Source organism: Nicrophorus vespilloides, unplaced genomic scaffold (genome assembly GCF_001412225.1).
Source record: "Nicrophorus vespilloides isolate i.1.1-1 unplaced genomic scaffold, Nicve_v1.0, whole genome shotgun sequence".
Classification (NCBI taxonomy): Eukaryota; Metazoa; Arthropoda; class Insecta; order Coleoptera; family Silphidae; genus Nicrophorus; species Nicrophorus vespilloides.
Genome location: NW_017096341.1, coordinates 1,200 through 16,708, shown reverse-complemented (window position 1 = coordinate 16,708; position 15,509 = coordinate 1,200). Strand labels below are relative to the sequence as shown.

At 31.6% G+C, this 15,509-nt stretch overlaps 1 protein-coding gene across 1 annotated transcript in view; it reads left to right on the top strand.

The window, feature by feature from the left end:
* The window catches only part of LOC108556710 (adhesion G protein-coupled receptor F5-like), a gene marked incomplete at its 5' end in the record, with an annotated part of 35,669 nt that extends 21,101 nt beyond the window's left edge, over window positions 1–14,568 (top strand). Inside the window, 1 exon segment of the mRNA XM_017912920.1 lies at window positions 13,198–14,568. Coding sequence (XP_017768409.1) covers window positions 13,198–13,964 — 767 coding nt within the window.
* Window positions 14,569–15,509: the final 941 nt, after the last annotated feature.

The window sequence follows — 15,509 nt, the reverse complement described above, 5'->3', positions numbered from 1 at the left end:
TTATACATTTTTTTTACTGTTTTTAATATTAGATACATTTTAAATAAGTACTAAAATATTAAACTATAACATAAAAAATTACTTTATATGGTTATGAAAACGTACTGTTTACATAAAGCAATTACTTTTTTTTGTTTTGATACAATTTATTGGAAAAATGATGATAATAGATTATTTGAGAAATCTTTTTTTAAACTGAGCCGTTTTCTGGTTCCTTTTTTGTGTTCCAAGGTTTTGCATAATATTATAATATATGTATATTTAAATAGTTTTTCAAGTTTTAGGTGCATAACTTTTAATAATATTATATTATAGTTTTGAATATATATATACGTGGGGTCTAACAAAAGTTCGCTAAGTTGGCATTAATTCATTTTTTTCTGAAAAACAAAAGTTGTTTCTCTATTTGTTAAAGTCTAACGATATTTCGTATCATATTTCAAGAAGATCGGTAAGAATGGATAGCAGAAATTGCAAGATTAGTGATGTAAGGTTGGTAATTCCACCACCAAGACAGCAAAAATTTGTTTTGCCATTCTCTATGAAGTTCGACGTCAACTCAAGCCTATACAAACTTTCCGGAATGCCAAAATGTATATGGAGTGAATGCATCATCTCTTGCGACTATTTCCAAGTGGTTTCAAAGATTTCAGACCGGACAATTTTCTTTTGAGGACGAACCTCGTAAGAGTTGCCAGAAATCTTCGACCTATTATACAAATGTAACCCTGGTGAAGGCAAAAATTGATGAAGATCCATGAATGACATAGGAAATGGTAGTAGATGAACTGGGCTTGAATGCCATAGCTTTGTCGCAAATATTAAATCCTCATTTTGGCTGCATGAAGAAATTCGCTCGATGGATTCCACGATTTTTAAATAACAATAAAATAAAGGCACGTTTTCATTTTGCCGAATATTTCTTGGAAAACAAGTTTTCAAAAATTTGTTAGGAATCCAGAAAAAAAGGGGAACTTAGTCATTTTGTTATATGGAAACTTTGAATTTTCTATATTAAAGTTGTAAATCATATCTGTTTATCTTGAAACAATTATAGAAACAGCAGTTTCCTTTTCGATAAATTATAAAATAATGTAAAATTATATGTAATTACAGATTTTCATGACAAAACAAAGTACAATTTAAATGTTACTATTGTTCATCTCTATTATGGCCAACTGCACTTTAAAAATAGTTATGTTTCTTAACAAAATACTATTTTTTTTTTTTTAATAGTTATGTTTCTTAACAAAATACTATTAATTTTATCAAATGATGTCCTGAAATATCAAAAAAGTATAAATAAGTGTAAAGATTAGAATATTTTGTCATATAAACAAAAAGTTTTAATGAAAACATTAACGTTTGGCGAATAAAATTATTTCCTATGTATTTTCGTATACAGAATACATTTTTTTATAAGGTCTAAAGTTGATATTATTATTTTTAATACATCATTAAAAAGTTTTTAATATATCAAAACACTAACGTTTGTCGCATATAATTATTTTCTGATAAGATCGAAATTAGAATATAGAAGACCTAAAGTTGAGATTATTAAGATTATTGGTTGTCGAATTTAATTATTTTCTATGTACTGTTCGAAAAACGAATAATTTCATGAAAATGTTATAATGATTAAGAACAAATCATTCCAGATTCAACTTTATAATTAATTTCATTTTAATTAATTATATTATAAATTGTTAGTTTCTTTACGTACAACGACATTAGTTAGAAATTCATTTTCTTTATTTTATAAACAGAATTATCAGTGTTATACTATTTCGTATCACTTTATACAGTGTTTCAATAAATGAAAGCAAGCAAATTCATGCCATCCTCTGTTCACCACTATGGTACATTCAATTTTTTATATTTTCGAATTACGTTTCGCCAATGATAGATCTACATACAGCACTTTGTATAAATCAATTTTCTGTCTACCTGCGACCACACGTGAAATAAAAAATTACAAAAAAAAACTCTGTAACCTATATAAATCATTTCAGTTGGGATTCGGCGCAGAACAATAAAAGTCTTTCGCACACTGAAAATTTCATATTTCAGCATGCAACTGAAAAAAAATAGCACGTAATAAAAAAAACGAGAGATAGGTCCAATTCACGTGGATGAATTTATTGGCATTACGATTTTATTCCCATTTTTTTTCCCGCGTTCGGCAGAAAATACAATTTAGGAAAAAAATATTGCGCTTTAATTGAAGTTCACGTAAATTATGCAACGCACATCGACGGTTGTTTTTTTTTGTTTGGTAATATTTATGTACGGTGATTCAATTTCAATTTATATTTGATGCAATATTATTTTTTTGGTGTGCAATGTGTATCATTAACTATACGGTTTGTTGGCTCTAATTGATGCTTTACTGCTCAGCGGCTTAACGTTAGTGACTTACCAAAGAGACATTTGTTATCTCCAGTAAATCTTGCCAGTAAAAGGAACTGCATGCTGCAGTAAAATGACCATCGCGTTGCTGCCAACATAAATATAAATTAAAGGTAAGACTATGCGTGTTATATTGGTATTATTCTGTCGTCTGTCTTTAGTAAAGAATATACATGATGCTAATGAATTTGTATCAATTATAAAACGAAAAATATCGTTTTCTTTCATAAGGATTCATTCATTTACATGATATACTTACTACGAAATCCCGACCATCAAATTCCCCACATTCGAAATCCCGACAACCATAATCCAGACAGTATCGAAATCCCGTCAATTAAAATCCCGGCATTATCCAAATCTCGACAGTATATTATAATTATTTGATATTGACTTATTCATAATAAACCTTAAAATTAATAAATATTCTAAATTAACCCCTTAAGCATTTTCAAACATCGTATGAAGTCCCTAGTTGCCACGTATTTTTGTTGTTAACTTATTTTATTATCCATGTTGCGAATATATCCGTCATAACCGCTACAAAATACAAAAGACCATGACGAATATATACGACATAAATTCTTAAGAGGTTAAAATTAATTTATTGTTACTCGTAATAAAAATAACAATTAGTAAACTAATTATATTATAAAATATATCTTATTGTTAAATTATATAATTACTAATTCAACGAAAACAACGATTTGCCACCCAGGCCGAATTCTGTAAAAACGCTTAATAATCATTATAAACAAAGGCTTACTCCTAATCACAACTCCCACACCGTAATAACCATACTTTACATCATAAGTAGAGGATTTTGCTACTGTCGGAATTATAGTTGTCGGGATTTTGTTACTGTCGGGATAATGATTATGAAGGATTTCGAATGTCGGAATATCGATTGCCACCGACTTGCTACAAGTAAACCTATGTTGATTATAAAACTGTAAACTAAAAATGTTTGTCATTCGTATAAAGACTTATATTAATAACAACACTTTTCAGTTTTTTTTCATATCTGACATTTAATATCTGTCGATTTTTTCGGCATGTTTTGTGTGCATTGACACTGAGTAATAGTTGTATCGTTTGTTTTTTGTGTTGTGATTATCAATCAAATCGACACTTTACACTACCTTTTTTTTAACAGCCATTTTACACGAAATATAAAAATTTGCAATAATTGAGTCGGGTTTTATATGATAAATAATTTATTTATTGAAGAAAGTATATATTTTAAAATTTATGTACATTATAAAATCCAATAATTTATATACAAAATATTAAATTTACAACAAATAAATCATATTTTTCAGACAATTCATGTTATTTTATACAGAGATTTCTGCACCAACTCTGTTATTTTTCAGCATTATCCTATAAATATTAAAAGTTTAGTTAAATATAACAAATACACCTGCAATAAATAACATTACAATACATAAAATATAGTGAAACAATTTTTTATAACAAAATATTTATTGTATAAAAATTGAAAATTTGCTTAACAATTAAATAAATCTTCATTTACACATTATTGAAAGAGACCATTAATTTGTTTTCAATTAGTTTAGATTATTTGCACTTAATTTCCTTTCGGACTCCATCTACTTGCGAATTTCTGTATACTTTGATTCCTTTCCTGAATTTTATATTTCTTCTGAATTTTCTGGACATTTTCTTCCTGTTTCACTTTTCTCAGTTTCTTTTTTATTCGAAATTTTATAATAAATATAGTATTTATATGAATTGTTTCAGTTCATGAAGATGACTTTCCTAAATTAATTTACACCTGTTTATTTGAATAATTATTGTTTCTGCAACAAATTCTGGTATTTTTTTTAATAAAAATAGAACTTTTTTCATATTGAATGGAACGAACCAAGTTTTTGTATTAAATATATTAATAATATCACTTAAAATTTTAAAAATATAATATATAAGAAAATCTAATCTGTTGCTCTAATTCTTGTCATTACCTGAGTATTTTCTATATACAATAAATGTACTTTGATGTTAACCAATTATAAGGATAACCGGCTGTACATTCTTAAATTAATTGAACACCTGCTTTTATATATCGATTTGCTTAGCAATTTTTCCTCCTCAACCATTATCCATTTTTTTTAATTTAAATTTCTAGTTTCAACAACTGAATTAAACATTTTGTTCAATTTGGTTAGCAATTGTATCAATTAATCCTTGCTTTTCATCAACCTTCTTCATTTTCCTTTTAGGCTTGTGTCTATGTGCAATTCTTTGCCATTGTATTCTTTGTATTTTCTTAAATTTCTATAATATTCTAAGAAGCTAATAAATTGTCCTCAATTACTTTAGCCTCATCCCTTATTACTGCAATTTTCGGTTTCTTTTTCTGAATTTTATATATCTCCTGATTTTGCTTAGCTATTTTCTAATTGCATCACTCTTTCTAACATTACCATTTATCACTTTCTCTTAATCTAATTTCTATTGAATTTCTTTTTTCGCGTATCTTCAAAATTTTGCTCTAATTTCTTCAGGTTTTGAAGAAAATCTAATGTGTTACAATAAATCGAAACACCTGCTTTTATACAATTATTTGCTTATCAATTTTTCCTCCTCAATCTTCTTCGATTTCACATTTTTTAACCATTAAATTGTTTTTAATTAATTTAGCTTTTTCACTTATTTAGTACTCTTGTTTTAATAGGCTTTTGGACTCATTTTCATGAGATTTTCTCCATATTTTCGTGCTGTTTCATGCTCTTCTTAGTTACTTTCTCTATCTCCATTTTCTATAGCATCTTCGAATTTTATCATGAATTTATTTTTTCATTAGGAACTTTATAACTAATATAGTATATTTATAAAATGTTTCAGTGCCTTCATTGATGAATAAATATATTTTAAATAAAATTCAACTCTCGGTCTATTCTTAACAGAACGCTAAACTTTATCACTGATATAAAAAATATTTTGAACATTGATAGTAGTAAAAAATCTTAAAAAAATTACCTACTTTTCGATGGTTTAAAAAAATATTATTTTATAAAATATTTTCAAATATTCTTTAATTCTGTTCTAACGTATAAGCGAAAGAGATTAGTCGTATATTTGAAAAATATATCAAGACAACTTTATTAAATTACCTGCTTTTGGAGATTTCATGAAAGTTTATTTGAATCATTGTATCTTCTCATTATATTCTACAACTATTTAAAATATAGCTACATTTTGGTGGTCTGAAGAATATAGTTTCTTAACCTTTTTTCCTGATATCAGTTCCACGTATAAGTAAAAGAGATCAAACGTTTCGGTGTCCTTGATATGTTTGATTTAGAAATTGCAATAATTAACTATTGCTACTACTCAATCTGATTAATTCTCCTTCCGGGTTTGTGTCTATGTGCAATTCTTTTCCTCTCTATGTTATTCTATTCATTATTCTTCCAGTACTTTATTTTCTTCTCATATTTTTATGAAATGTTTCGGTGCATTTGTTGATGAATAAATATATTTTAAGTTAAATTGTTGTCTTAAAAAAATGGTTTGATCCATAAAATCTATTTAGTGATATATATTTTAAATAAATATAAAACAGAACTAAATAAATTTTATTCGATTTGGTTAGCAATTGAAATAATTAATTATTGCTTGTTTGGGCACCAATGTAAATGGTGGCAACACCGTGCGCCGGAAAAAGGAGTAACGCTAGGCTTGTAAAGATAAGCACGGCAAGAAAGAATATATATGAGTTAAAAGTGAGTTGAATGGAATTATTGTTGTTGAATATACGTTTAGAGTTGGTTGTATATAGTTTATTTTATTATTCACCCATACATTGGTCCTTCGATAAAACATTGCTACTACTCAATCTTATTAATTCTCCTTTCGGGTTTGTGTCTTGTGATTCTATTTCTATTGACAACTATCGACGTTTCTTACCACAATATATTCAGTTTTGTTGTTCAAAAATATATTTGACAAAAATATTAGAATATTATTGTGATTCAGAGTTCTAACGTAATATCACTAGAGTGTGACGACTTTTCAAAGTAATAAGACATGGAATATGTCTTTTCAAGAAAAACTAGAAGATACGTATTCTAAATATGTAGATATAAATCAACTTTAAAGATCTAAAACTCGAATATTGAGTTTTTAAACAATTATTGCATTTTTCTTAACAACAATACAAGTACAGACTCTATAGCTTTGCTTGTGCTACTAAGACCTATTACTTTTGTTGAATTCTCGATGTCTTGGAGTCTGCCAAAAGTGCGTCATATGTGTGCATATGTGCAAAAAATATCCGAGTGAAGGGATACTGTAACAGTTTACTTAGTGCGTCATATGTGCTCAATCTTTGTCAAGTCAAGTTTATGAGTTTCTCAAAGAAACTCCGTATTCAATGTTCAACAGAATAGGTCATTAGCCACTAACCATTCTGTAAAGAAAGTTTAATTCCCTCAAGAATACCAGTACAGACTCTACAGCGTTTCTTGTGTTACTGGGCTCTTGTTGATGTGTAATTTTACGATCCGTGCGATTGAAATATTTTCCATTATGGGTGAATTCCTATAAAATATTCTCAAGTGACAGTGGAAAGTCTCCTGTTAGAATGTAAGAATCTGTCAATTTTGTGTGCTGGATCTTAAGTCTTGTCATAGCAACCCGCTTTATTCTCAACAGAGTCAGAGGATATTTCCATGCAGAGACATGCAGCTTGAACTACTTTCAATTAGTAAAGCCATCAATTAATGCCCTAGTAGCTACTTTTTATATTTTGGTACAGTGTACCTTAAAAAGATTTGTAGAGTTAGGTATCACTTCTTTTTTAAACAAATGTTGCATCATTAGGTTTTATTTGAATCATTTCAATGTGCACAATTTGAGTTGTGAACCATTATTTGCAAACTGAGATTTCCTATGATAATGGATTTTGGATTATTATCGCATTTAACTAATCACATATAAGTATACAAATAATTTAAAATAAAAAGGGATATTTTCCTTTTTCATTCTGTACTTTTTTGCTGGTATGTTGGTTCTGGTAAAGTACTCAAAATTGGTCCTGGAAATTGATGACCAGCAAATGGAAGAGGCATATTATTCGCGTTTGGTACAATCATTTGAGCCGTAATTGGTACTGGCGAATAACCATATGTCCTGGGTGATATGTTGGTGCAAACAAATAATCACAAACCATTAGCAAACTACGTTGTGGTCGAACCATTTGCACACCATCACATTTCCGTTAATCATTGCTAACTTTATCATATTTACAAGTACATAGAGCTACATAATACTTCTGACTAATGTATCTCTTTATTTATATCTAAATTGATATCAATTCCTTGTACACCATAATTTGTAGGAGGAATCATGACACTGGGATGAATTTGTTGCGTGAATTAATGTTGTTTTTTGGTTGTTGTAAATTATTCGAAATTGGTACTGGAACATGATTGAACACTAGAACTGACATGTGACTGGGTACTGGAGAAGGACCAGAAAATGGAGTTGGCATATTATTCGGGATTGGTACAGTAATTTGAACCGGATTTGATACTGGCGAATAACCATATGCCAATGGAACTGAATAATTACAATATGACATTTGTCCTGGGTTGTAGTTATACCTTGGTTCGGGCAACTTACCACCAACCATTGGAAAATTGCACGGTATTTAAACCAATTGTACAAGCATCTTAGGATATTCATATATACGTTGATCATTATCCAACTTACTGTACTGTACTGTTTATCAATAGTAACATTAAGAATGTTTTTCCTCATTCTCTTGTAACAATTATCCGGGAACAAGCATCTCTTCCGTAGCAGTATTCCTTGTTCAAAATATTTGTAGAAGTCTGCTTTACTATTTTTTATTTTATAAATATGTTTTCCATAACTTTTAGTAGCATAATGATGTTCTGATGTTCTTATTCTTTTTTTCAATATACCTGATGTTCCCTTAAAAATAATATATCATTGTGATTCAAACACGATACTATAATCTAGACAAAAGGCCAGATACCCTCAAAAAGTTTAGTAACTCAATATGCTAAAGCTGTATATGGTCAACAGCAATAATGTTTCGCAGTCTAGCCTCTTCACAATATATCCTATATAGCGGGGCAATTTTTTCAATTTTAAAATTTTTATTTATTTATATGTACTACAATAACATAGGGTGTGATATAATATAGCGGGGCATGACACGTCTCATAAATTGAAGACGATGTAGCAGTCATATCCATATTGTTCAAAGTGCTACATAATGACATGTGTTTGCTGTACCTCCTCTTCGGTCTTCGTCTTCTCGTGTGTTTGTTGAGGTTGGGGTTGAAGTTTCTTTGTAAAAACTTGAAGCTTGCTACTGTTCTGGAACCACAATTTGATTTTGAGAAACAAGTCCATTTGTAAAACATGAAGCTTCCTCATACTATTACTTATTTTTTTTTTATAATCATTGGAACTGGCAAATAATTGGCGAATTTTCATATTTGTAAAAATACACGGACCTGTTTTTAAATGAAGCAGGTTGAATTGAAACTATACCTAATGTTACAATCTACTGTTTTATTGATAATATTATCAGTTGCACATAGTTGTGGTTCGTTTTCACTTTGATTCTGTTTCTTGGTAGGTCTCTTTTTCACCACGTGTCACTCACAGACCTAGAAAATATGATAAATTATCCAAATTTAACTCTATAGTAGAAAAATTACTATTTATGAAGATGTAAAAAATGATAAAGTTAAAATTAGTTTTGTCCAAAAAGTTTCTGTATTGTTTTCAATTTTGCTTAACTTGTCAATTTTCTTGACAAATTTCTGCTGCATTTTGTTTATTTGTTTGTTTTATTTGTTATTACTTCTCGCTCTCAATATAATCCAATTTAGTTCCAATCTCCATTTCTGTAACAGCTTTGAAATTTTGCTCTAATTTCCTCAGATTTGGAAGAATATCAAAATCAAACCTTTGAATGAAAGTTGCTAAATTGGATAATATATAATAATATGCCGATATTCGATATGTACTATCATCTTCTTTTGTATATCCTTTATTTCTTATTCACAAGACAATATTTAGACAACAAGTAAAACGTGTTTGGGCCATAAGACAAAAAAAAGAAAATAAAAACAGAAAAACAAAATACAGCAGTGAGCGGAATGATTTCCCATTAGAAACCTTCCTATAGACAAACTCAAATTTAACTAAAAATTATTGTGATAACAAAACAACCCAAATAAAAATTAATTTTGACGACACTACATAATAATCTAAAATATATTCACTGTAATGCACAAATAAAACGAACATTAGTTTCTAAAGCGGAAGTCGAGGGTTTTGTGTCTCTTTAGTTTGTTCTGGTAATGGGCTCTGAACTTGGGGTTTCACTCTTAGCAGTGTTCATGTGGAGGACATTGTGTATCGTGACGTTCGTCACATACCAGAAGGCCTGCACCAAGGTTCGCAGGCACTTCGACTGGAAGCGTTGTAGAATCTCCATATTGGAATTGCTAGCTGTTCCCAAAAGCTGGATGCCGTACATCCACACCGGCTTCAGCGATGTCTTGTAAATTAATAGTTTGTTGTCGAGGAATAGTGGAGTGAGTCGGCGATCCAAGAACAAGCCCAAGTATTTGGCATCATTGGCTTGCGGAATGGTTTTGCTGTTCAGTCTGACTGTGGGGCAGGTTCCCTTTCTAAGGGTGAAAGTGACATGGCTAGATTTGGTTACGTTGACTCTGATGCGCCACTTCTGGTACACGTCGAGATGTCTCTGAAGTCCACGCACTACAACAACGTTGGACGACAGGACCGCGACATCGTCGGCGTTGGTTGCAATTGTGGTTTCCTTGGATGTCGGCAGGTCGGATGTGAATTGAAGAAATTGAAGATGGTCGTCAGTACAGTACTATGGCCTTTCTGGTACTATCACCCTTGATGCACCTAGTGGCTTTCGACAGCGAGTACTCCGTCGCAGGTGTTGCGGACAGATTTTCGACGTAATCTTGGAACGTCTGGTTTCTGTACCTACTCAGCATGTCTTTGAGGTCTTTCGTTGCCATGTTGAAAAGGTTTTATCGATCGGTAGTTTGCTACTCTGCCATATGCGTCAAAGTTTCCTCTTCTCAGCAATCGTTTTCTTAATCGTAAATGGGCAAGACAGTGTTTCCGCCTTCTGGACTGTTGCAGGTGTTGCTGCACAGGCCGACCTCTGGATTAAGCAGTTCAGTTCTTCTATAGCCCCATCGATATTCGTCTCCGTTTTTAGCGGGATTCGCAGCACAATTTCAAACTCAGTCAGCATTCTGAGCATTCGGTACGGTTAGTTGTGGAGAAATGGCGGCGCCTCTCTGCTGAACACCTCAAAATTCACTATAACCGGCGAGTGATCGGAGGAGAGGTCCAGATACGACTGGGCCTGCAGGTAGTTTCTCGAGATCCCCTTGATCACTGTGGGATGTCGCATCTGCTGTGCGGCGTCTCGATCACCATCTTCATGATCTGCAGGTAGCTGCTTTTATGGACGTCCTTGTTATTCGCACGAGGAGCCAAGTCCACAAAGAACAGTGGCAACGGTTCATCTTAATAACCGAAATTTGTCTAAAGTTGTTTTCTCTACCTTATGTTTCTCCTAGAAATGTTATAAAACTATACATACAATTTGTAAAACCTACAATAAGTTGCCTAATTTATGTATTTATTACTGATGCAAAATTTGGGTTACTTTTCCTTTAAAACATAGCAAATTGGATATAGAAACAAATAAGTTGTGAACACATCTTTGTCATTCGTTTTGTGTAGTAAAATATATTATTGTATTTCCCAGCCTGTCTGAAGCTGGACTAATCGAGAAACATTAAAAACAACGCACAAATAGAGACTTAACTGTATAAAGACAAAACCCCAATAATGTATGTATACATTTTTTCCTTTTTTAATGAATAATGAAAATTATAATTAATTAATTTTTGAACATGTGTCTAATTTAGTATAAGGACATATATAAATTAATATACTGAAAATAGATTTATTACAAATTTTCTTTGATTTATTTCTAATTTTTCATATGGAAATAATATTTTATTGAATTATATTCATCAGACCATGTACCGCATTATTTTATACCTATTTATGAGATTTTTTCTTACAAGTACCAACGTTCAAAATAATTTTGTTTTATATCTGTGATAAAGTTCAGCGTTTGCCAAGAACGCTTGGATAGAAGCCAAACAATGCTCCGTGAATTTCATCAAAAATATCTTTATTTTCAAACAAATACACGTGAAAATTTTCAATTAATTATCGTTAAAACAAATATAAACCATTATTAACTTGAAAATAATTATATTGTAATTAAATTAATTAATAAAACACTACAACTATTAAGTATAATTAGTAAATAATTTTCTTGTTGATTGAAAACGAATATGTGTGGTTCATCGGGTACGCCGAATTTAAATTTTCTTCCATTTTTTTTGTATATAAGTTGGCATCTCTAATGTTTGACATTTGTCATCTCCTGTTATTAAAAATGGGTCGCTATACAAAAGAACAACGTATTGTGATTGTTAAAACACTTTACAAATTTGCCTAAAGTTTTGCGGAGACAGTTCAAAAAGTTTTTTTTGAGAATGATCTAACCATATGCCATACTGCAAAAGAAATTATCGATTTGTTAAGATAACATTTTCCTGGTCGTGTGTTTTCCAGAAATGCTGACGTTAATTAGATCAAAGGCGACTTTCTTTGGGGTTTTGTAAAGTCTTAATTTAAAAATTAAAATTTTATATCGAAAAAAAAAATCAATTTAAATTGGTTAGTTAAAATTTAAAATTGAGTCCAATCTAAAATTATGATTTAATTTTATTTACCAAATTCCCTTACTATTGGTTTCGGTTTTTCAATTGAGCAAGCGGTTACGGTTTTCGGTTCTGTTCCGGTTCGATTCTCTGCTAGTAATAATTGGAAATTTATACATTTTGTTTGCTGGTATAGATTAGAAGAAATCTTTATATATTTCTTAAATTTGTTAAAAATTGTTATGTATACTATTTTTTATAAGTTATATATTTCTGTGTTCAATTAAAAAAATATCGAATTTTCTTGTATGTCTCTACTATTTATGATAAAATTGAACACAAAGTAAAAATTTATTTTGAGAAACGTTTATTGACACTGCATTTATAATTGTTGAAATTTTCATATACGTATATAAAAAAATACTACATATAATACAATTTTGTTTGTCTAATATAGACAATAAGCAGAATTAGTTTTGATAAAATAAAATGAATTGTAAGATTGATCCAGTGACCAATCCTCGTATAGATTAATTCACCCACGCACATACACGTAGTGTTATCAAATCTTGTTGGCAAATTCTAGTGTTTATATCTCTTTGGTCGACAATGCTGGTCACTTGTATTTTCCAACTACGACGCAAGTAGGTTTGGGTGGACTTCTACCATATAGTGATATCTTCTACTGGTGAATGTTATCGTTTGTAGCGTACCAAAGAGAATTTGGTGATTTGTCTCAATTTTTTTCACTAGAATCTCTGGATTATATCAATACTCGACCTACAGGCATATCCCCAAACCTGAATGTCATAGGTCCATATTGGCTTGATGATTACTTTATAAATAATTTACTTATTTTCCATGGATGCGTAAGAGTTCCTGTCCTTAAGCCATCCTCAATGCCGATTATCTCCCTTTTTTCTTTATATGAGCTTTTCACGTCATATTGAAAGTATTTTTCATATTGTGTTGATTGTTTCAGTTTTCACAAATCAAAAGGCGGAAGTGGAGAACGAGTCTACTCCGTACTTCTGCAGGAGCACGGCAGAAACGTGCTTCAGTCATGAAATAATCAAGGTACCGGAAATCGGTTCAACGTCGTTTAAGACGTACGCGAGCGCCACGTTTCCGGATCCTTCGTCCTCGCAGCACCAGCAGGACCTACAGTTCTACGAGGGCAGCCCAAAACACTTCAACCACCACCATCTCCATCAACACAACCACCAAAGAGACATCATCAACTCACCAGATCTCCTAGGGACGAAGAAGTTCGTTGAACTCGACCTGGTTGCTTCCTCCGTGCAAAAATCGGTATACGGAACACAGCCTCCTCTCCCAAGCATAACCATAACTCAGCCAGAAGTAAATGGAGAAAACAACCTTGAGAGGCAACGACCTGAAGGTGAAGAGAAAACGGTGATGACCGTTGAACTGGTACCGATAGTTTCGGTGATGGAGACGACAGTCCCAATTAAAGGAGACAATTTGGATGCGGTCATGGATAGCATAACGCTTGACCTAGATTATCTGCTGAACGGAAACGATTTTGACGAGGAGACGGAAGGTGGTGTTAGTAATACCGGAAGCGTTGGTACCCAGCAGGTATCGACGGCGACGGCAATACCTTCCGGCCCTAGACGTATCTCTCGTCCGCCGTCTCTGAGCGTCTTCGAGCAAATCATAGAGGAACCAGAGGAAGACATGAAAGTACCGGAAGCAATTACGAACGTGTCAAGAACTAATTGCTGAGCGAATATCAAATATCACTTTTCTTAGGAATACTTGAGGGTTATCGTAACTTTTGCATAATAACTGGAGGGGAATGAAAGTAACGTAAAATGCGACCCGCTGAATATTCAAAGTTTCCTCTTTCCGTACCATTTACTTTCGTCAAGTTTTCATTTAAGAACTAGTCTGCAGACTTATTTGCATTTACAATTAAAACGAACCCAAAGATATTTCTGTTGCAGCTGTCCGTGAACTGAAACTACAAACGTTTGAATTCAGTTTTGCAGAAAAGTGTAAATAATAATTATAAAAAAAAATATAGGCAGACATGTAAATAAATAAATAAATAAATAGGATTGTGTACAAACAAAATGGATAAACTCTGTGATATTTGTAATCTATGTGAAATTCGGCATCCGTTGTACTTTTTTGAGAGTTACGTGGTGCAAATCAAAGGACAACGACAAAACTATTCACAAGAATCGCTCAATCTTTTTAATCCTTGTATATAAATTATATTGTATTTAAATACTTTAGCGGAATTTTAACTTCTCAATGTCAATGTTAATATAATACTTTTTTATTTCCTCTCCCATACACCTCTATCACATACATACAAACACACACTAATGGAAATTTTGTTTTTGTAAAAATAAATGATTAATAAAGAAACCTCGCATTTTCTCTTCTTCATTTGCGGAATTTCATTTCAGCTGTGGATCTTGTTTATTTTTTTTTTCCTGACGAGGTGAAAACGAAGAAATTCAAGACATTCGGTTCGTTTTATCATCGCCTCCCGGCTCTTCTCGTCTCGTACATCCGAACCTCGGTCAAAATTAACTTGAACATCCGAGTTATTTGCACAAAGTCAATACCAAAGCATTACATTTGAATGAACATCTCATATGACCTAGTTAATATATGTATGCAATTAGGAGAAATTCAATTTGATAAGAATAAACTTATAATAATTAACAATGAAAATTAATAATAATTATTTCTTAGGTAATTAATTTTTATTTTTGAGGTAAGTCATAATATCTAAGAAATAAAAACAATCTGCGAGGTTTTTAATGATCCGGTTTTGTTGTATATTTTTTTTGGCGAATATTCGTAATCCCGTGTTTTCTGGGTATTGCCAGTTGCGACCGAATGGGCTTTCGCTCTTATCGCTGCGGAGTTTTTTTGATAATTCTCTTAGCTTATCCTGACATACCGGGCGCACTTTGCGCAGTTTGCGTAGTTTTCCGGTATTTCATTCGGTTTCATGCATTCGCTGGTTATATGATCATCGTTGCATTTTGTACAGCGAGACTTCATTATGCAATTGGTCATTGCATGTCCCCATCTTTGGCATCGATTACAATGGCACATGATTTTATTGTTTTTTTTATTTTTCTACTCTCACTTTGATATTGTCTTTTATGCGATTACAATTGGTGGCTCTACTTACATTAAAGAGGTACACGGAGCTGTACTTCCCTCAATCATTGATGTTTTGACGTTTATCTTTAATTTATCGGATATCTCTGTCTTGAGACTATCTAGTTCTGTTCATTTTTAAGC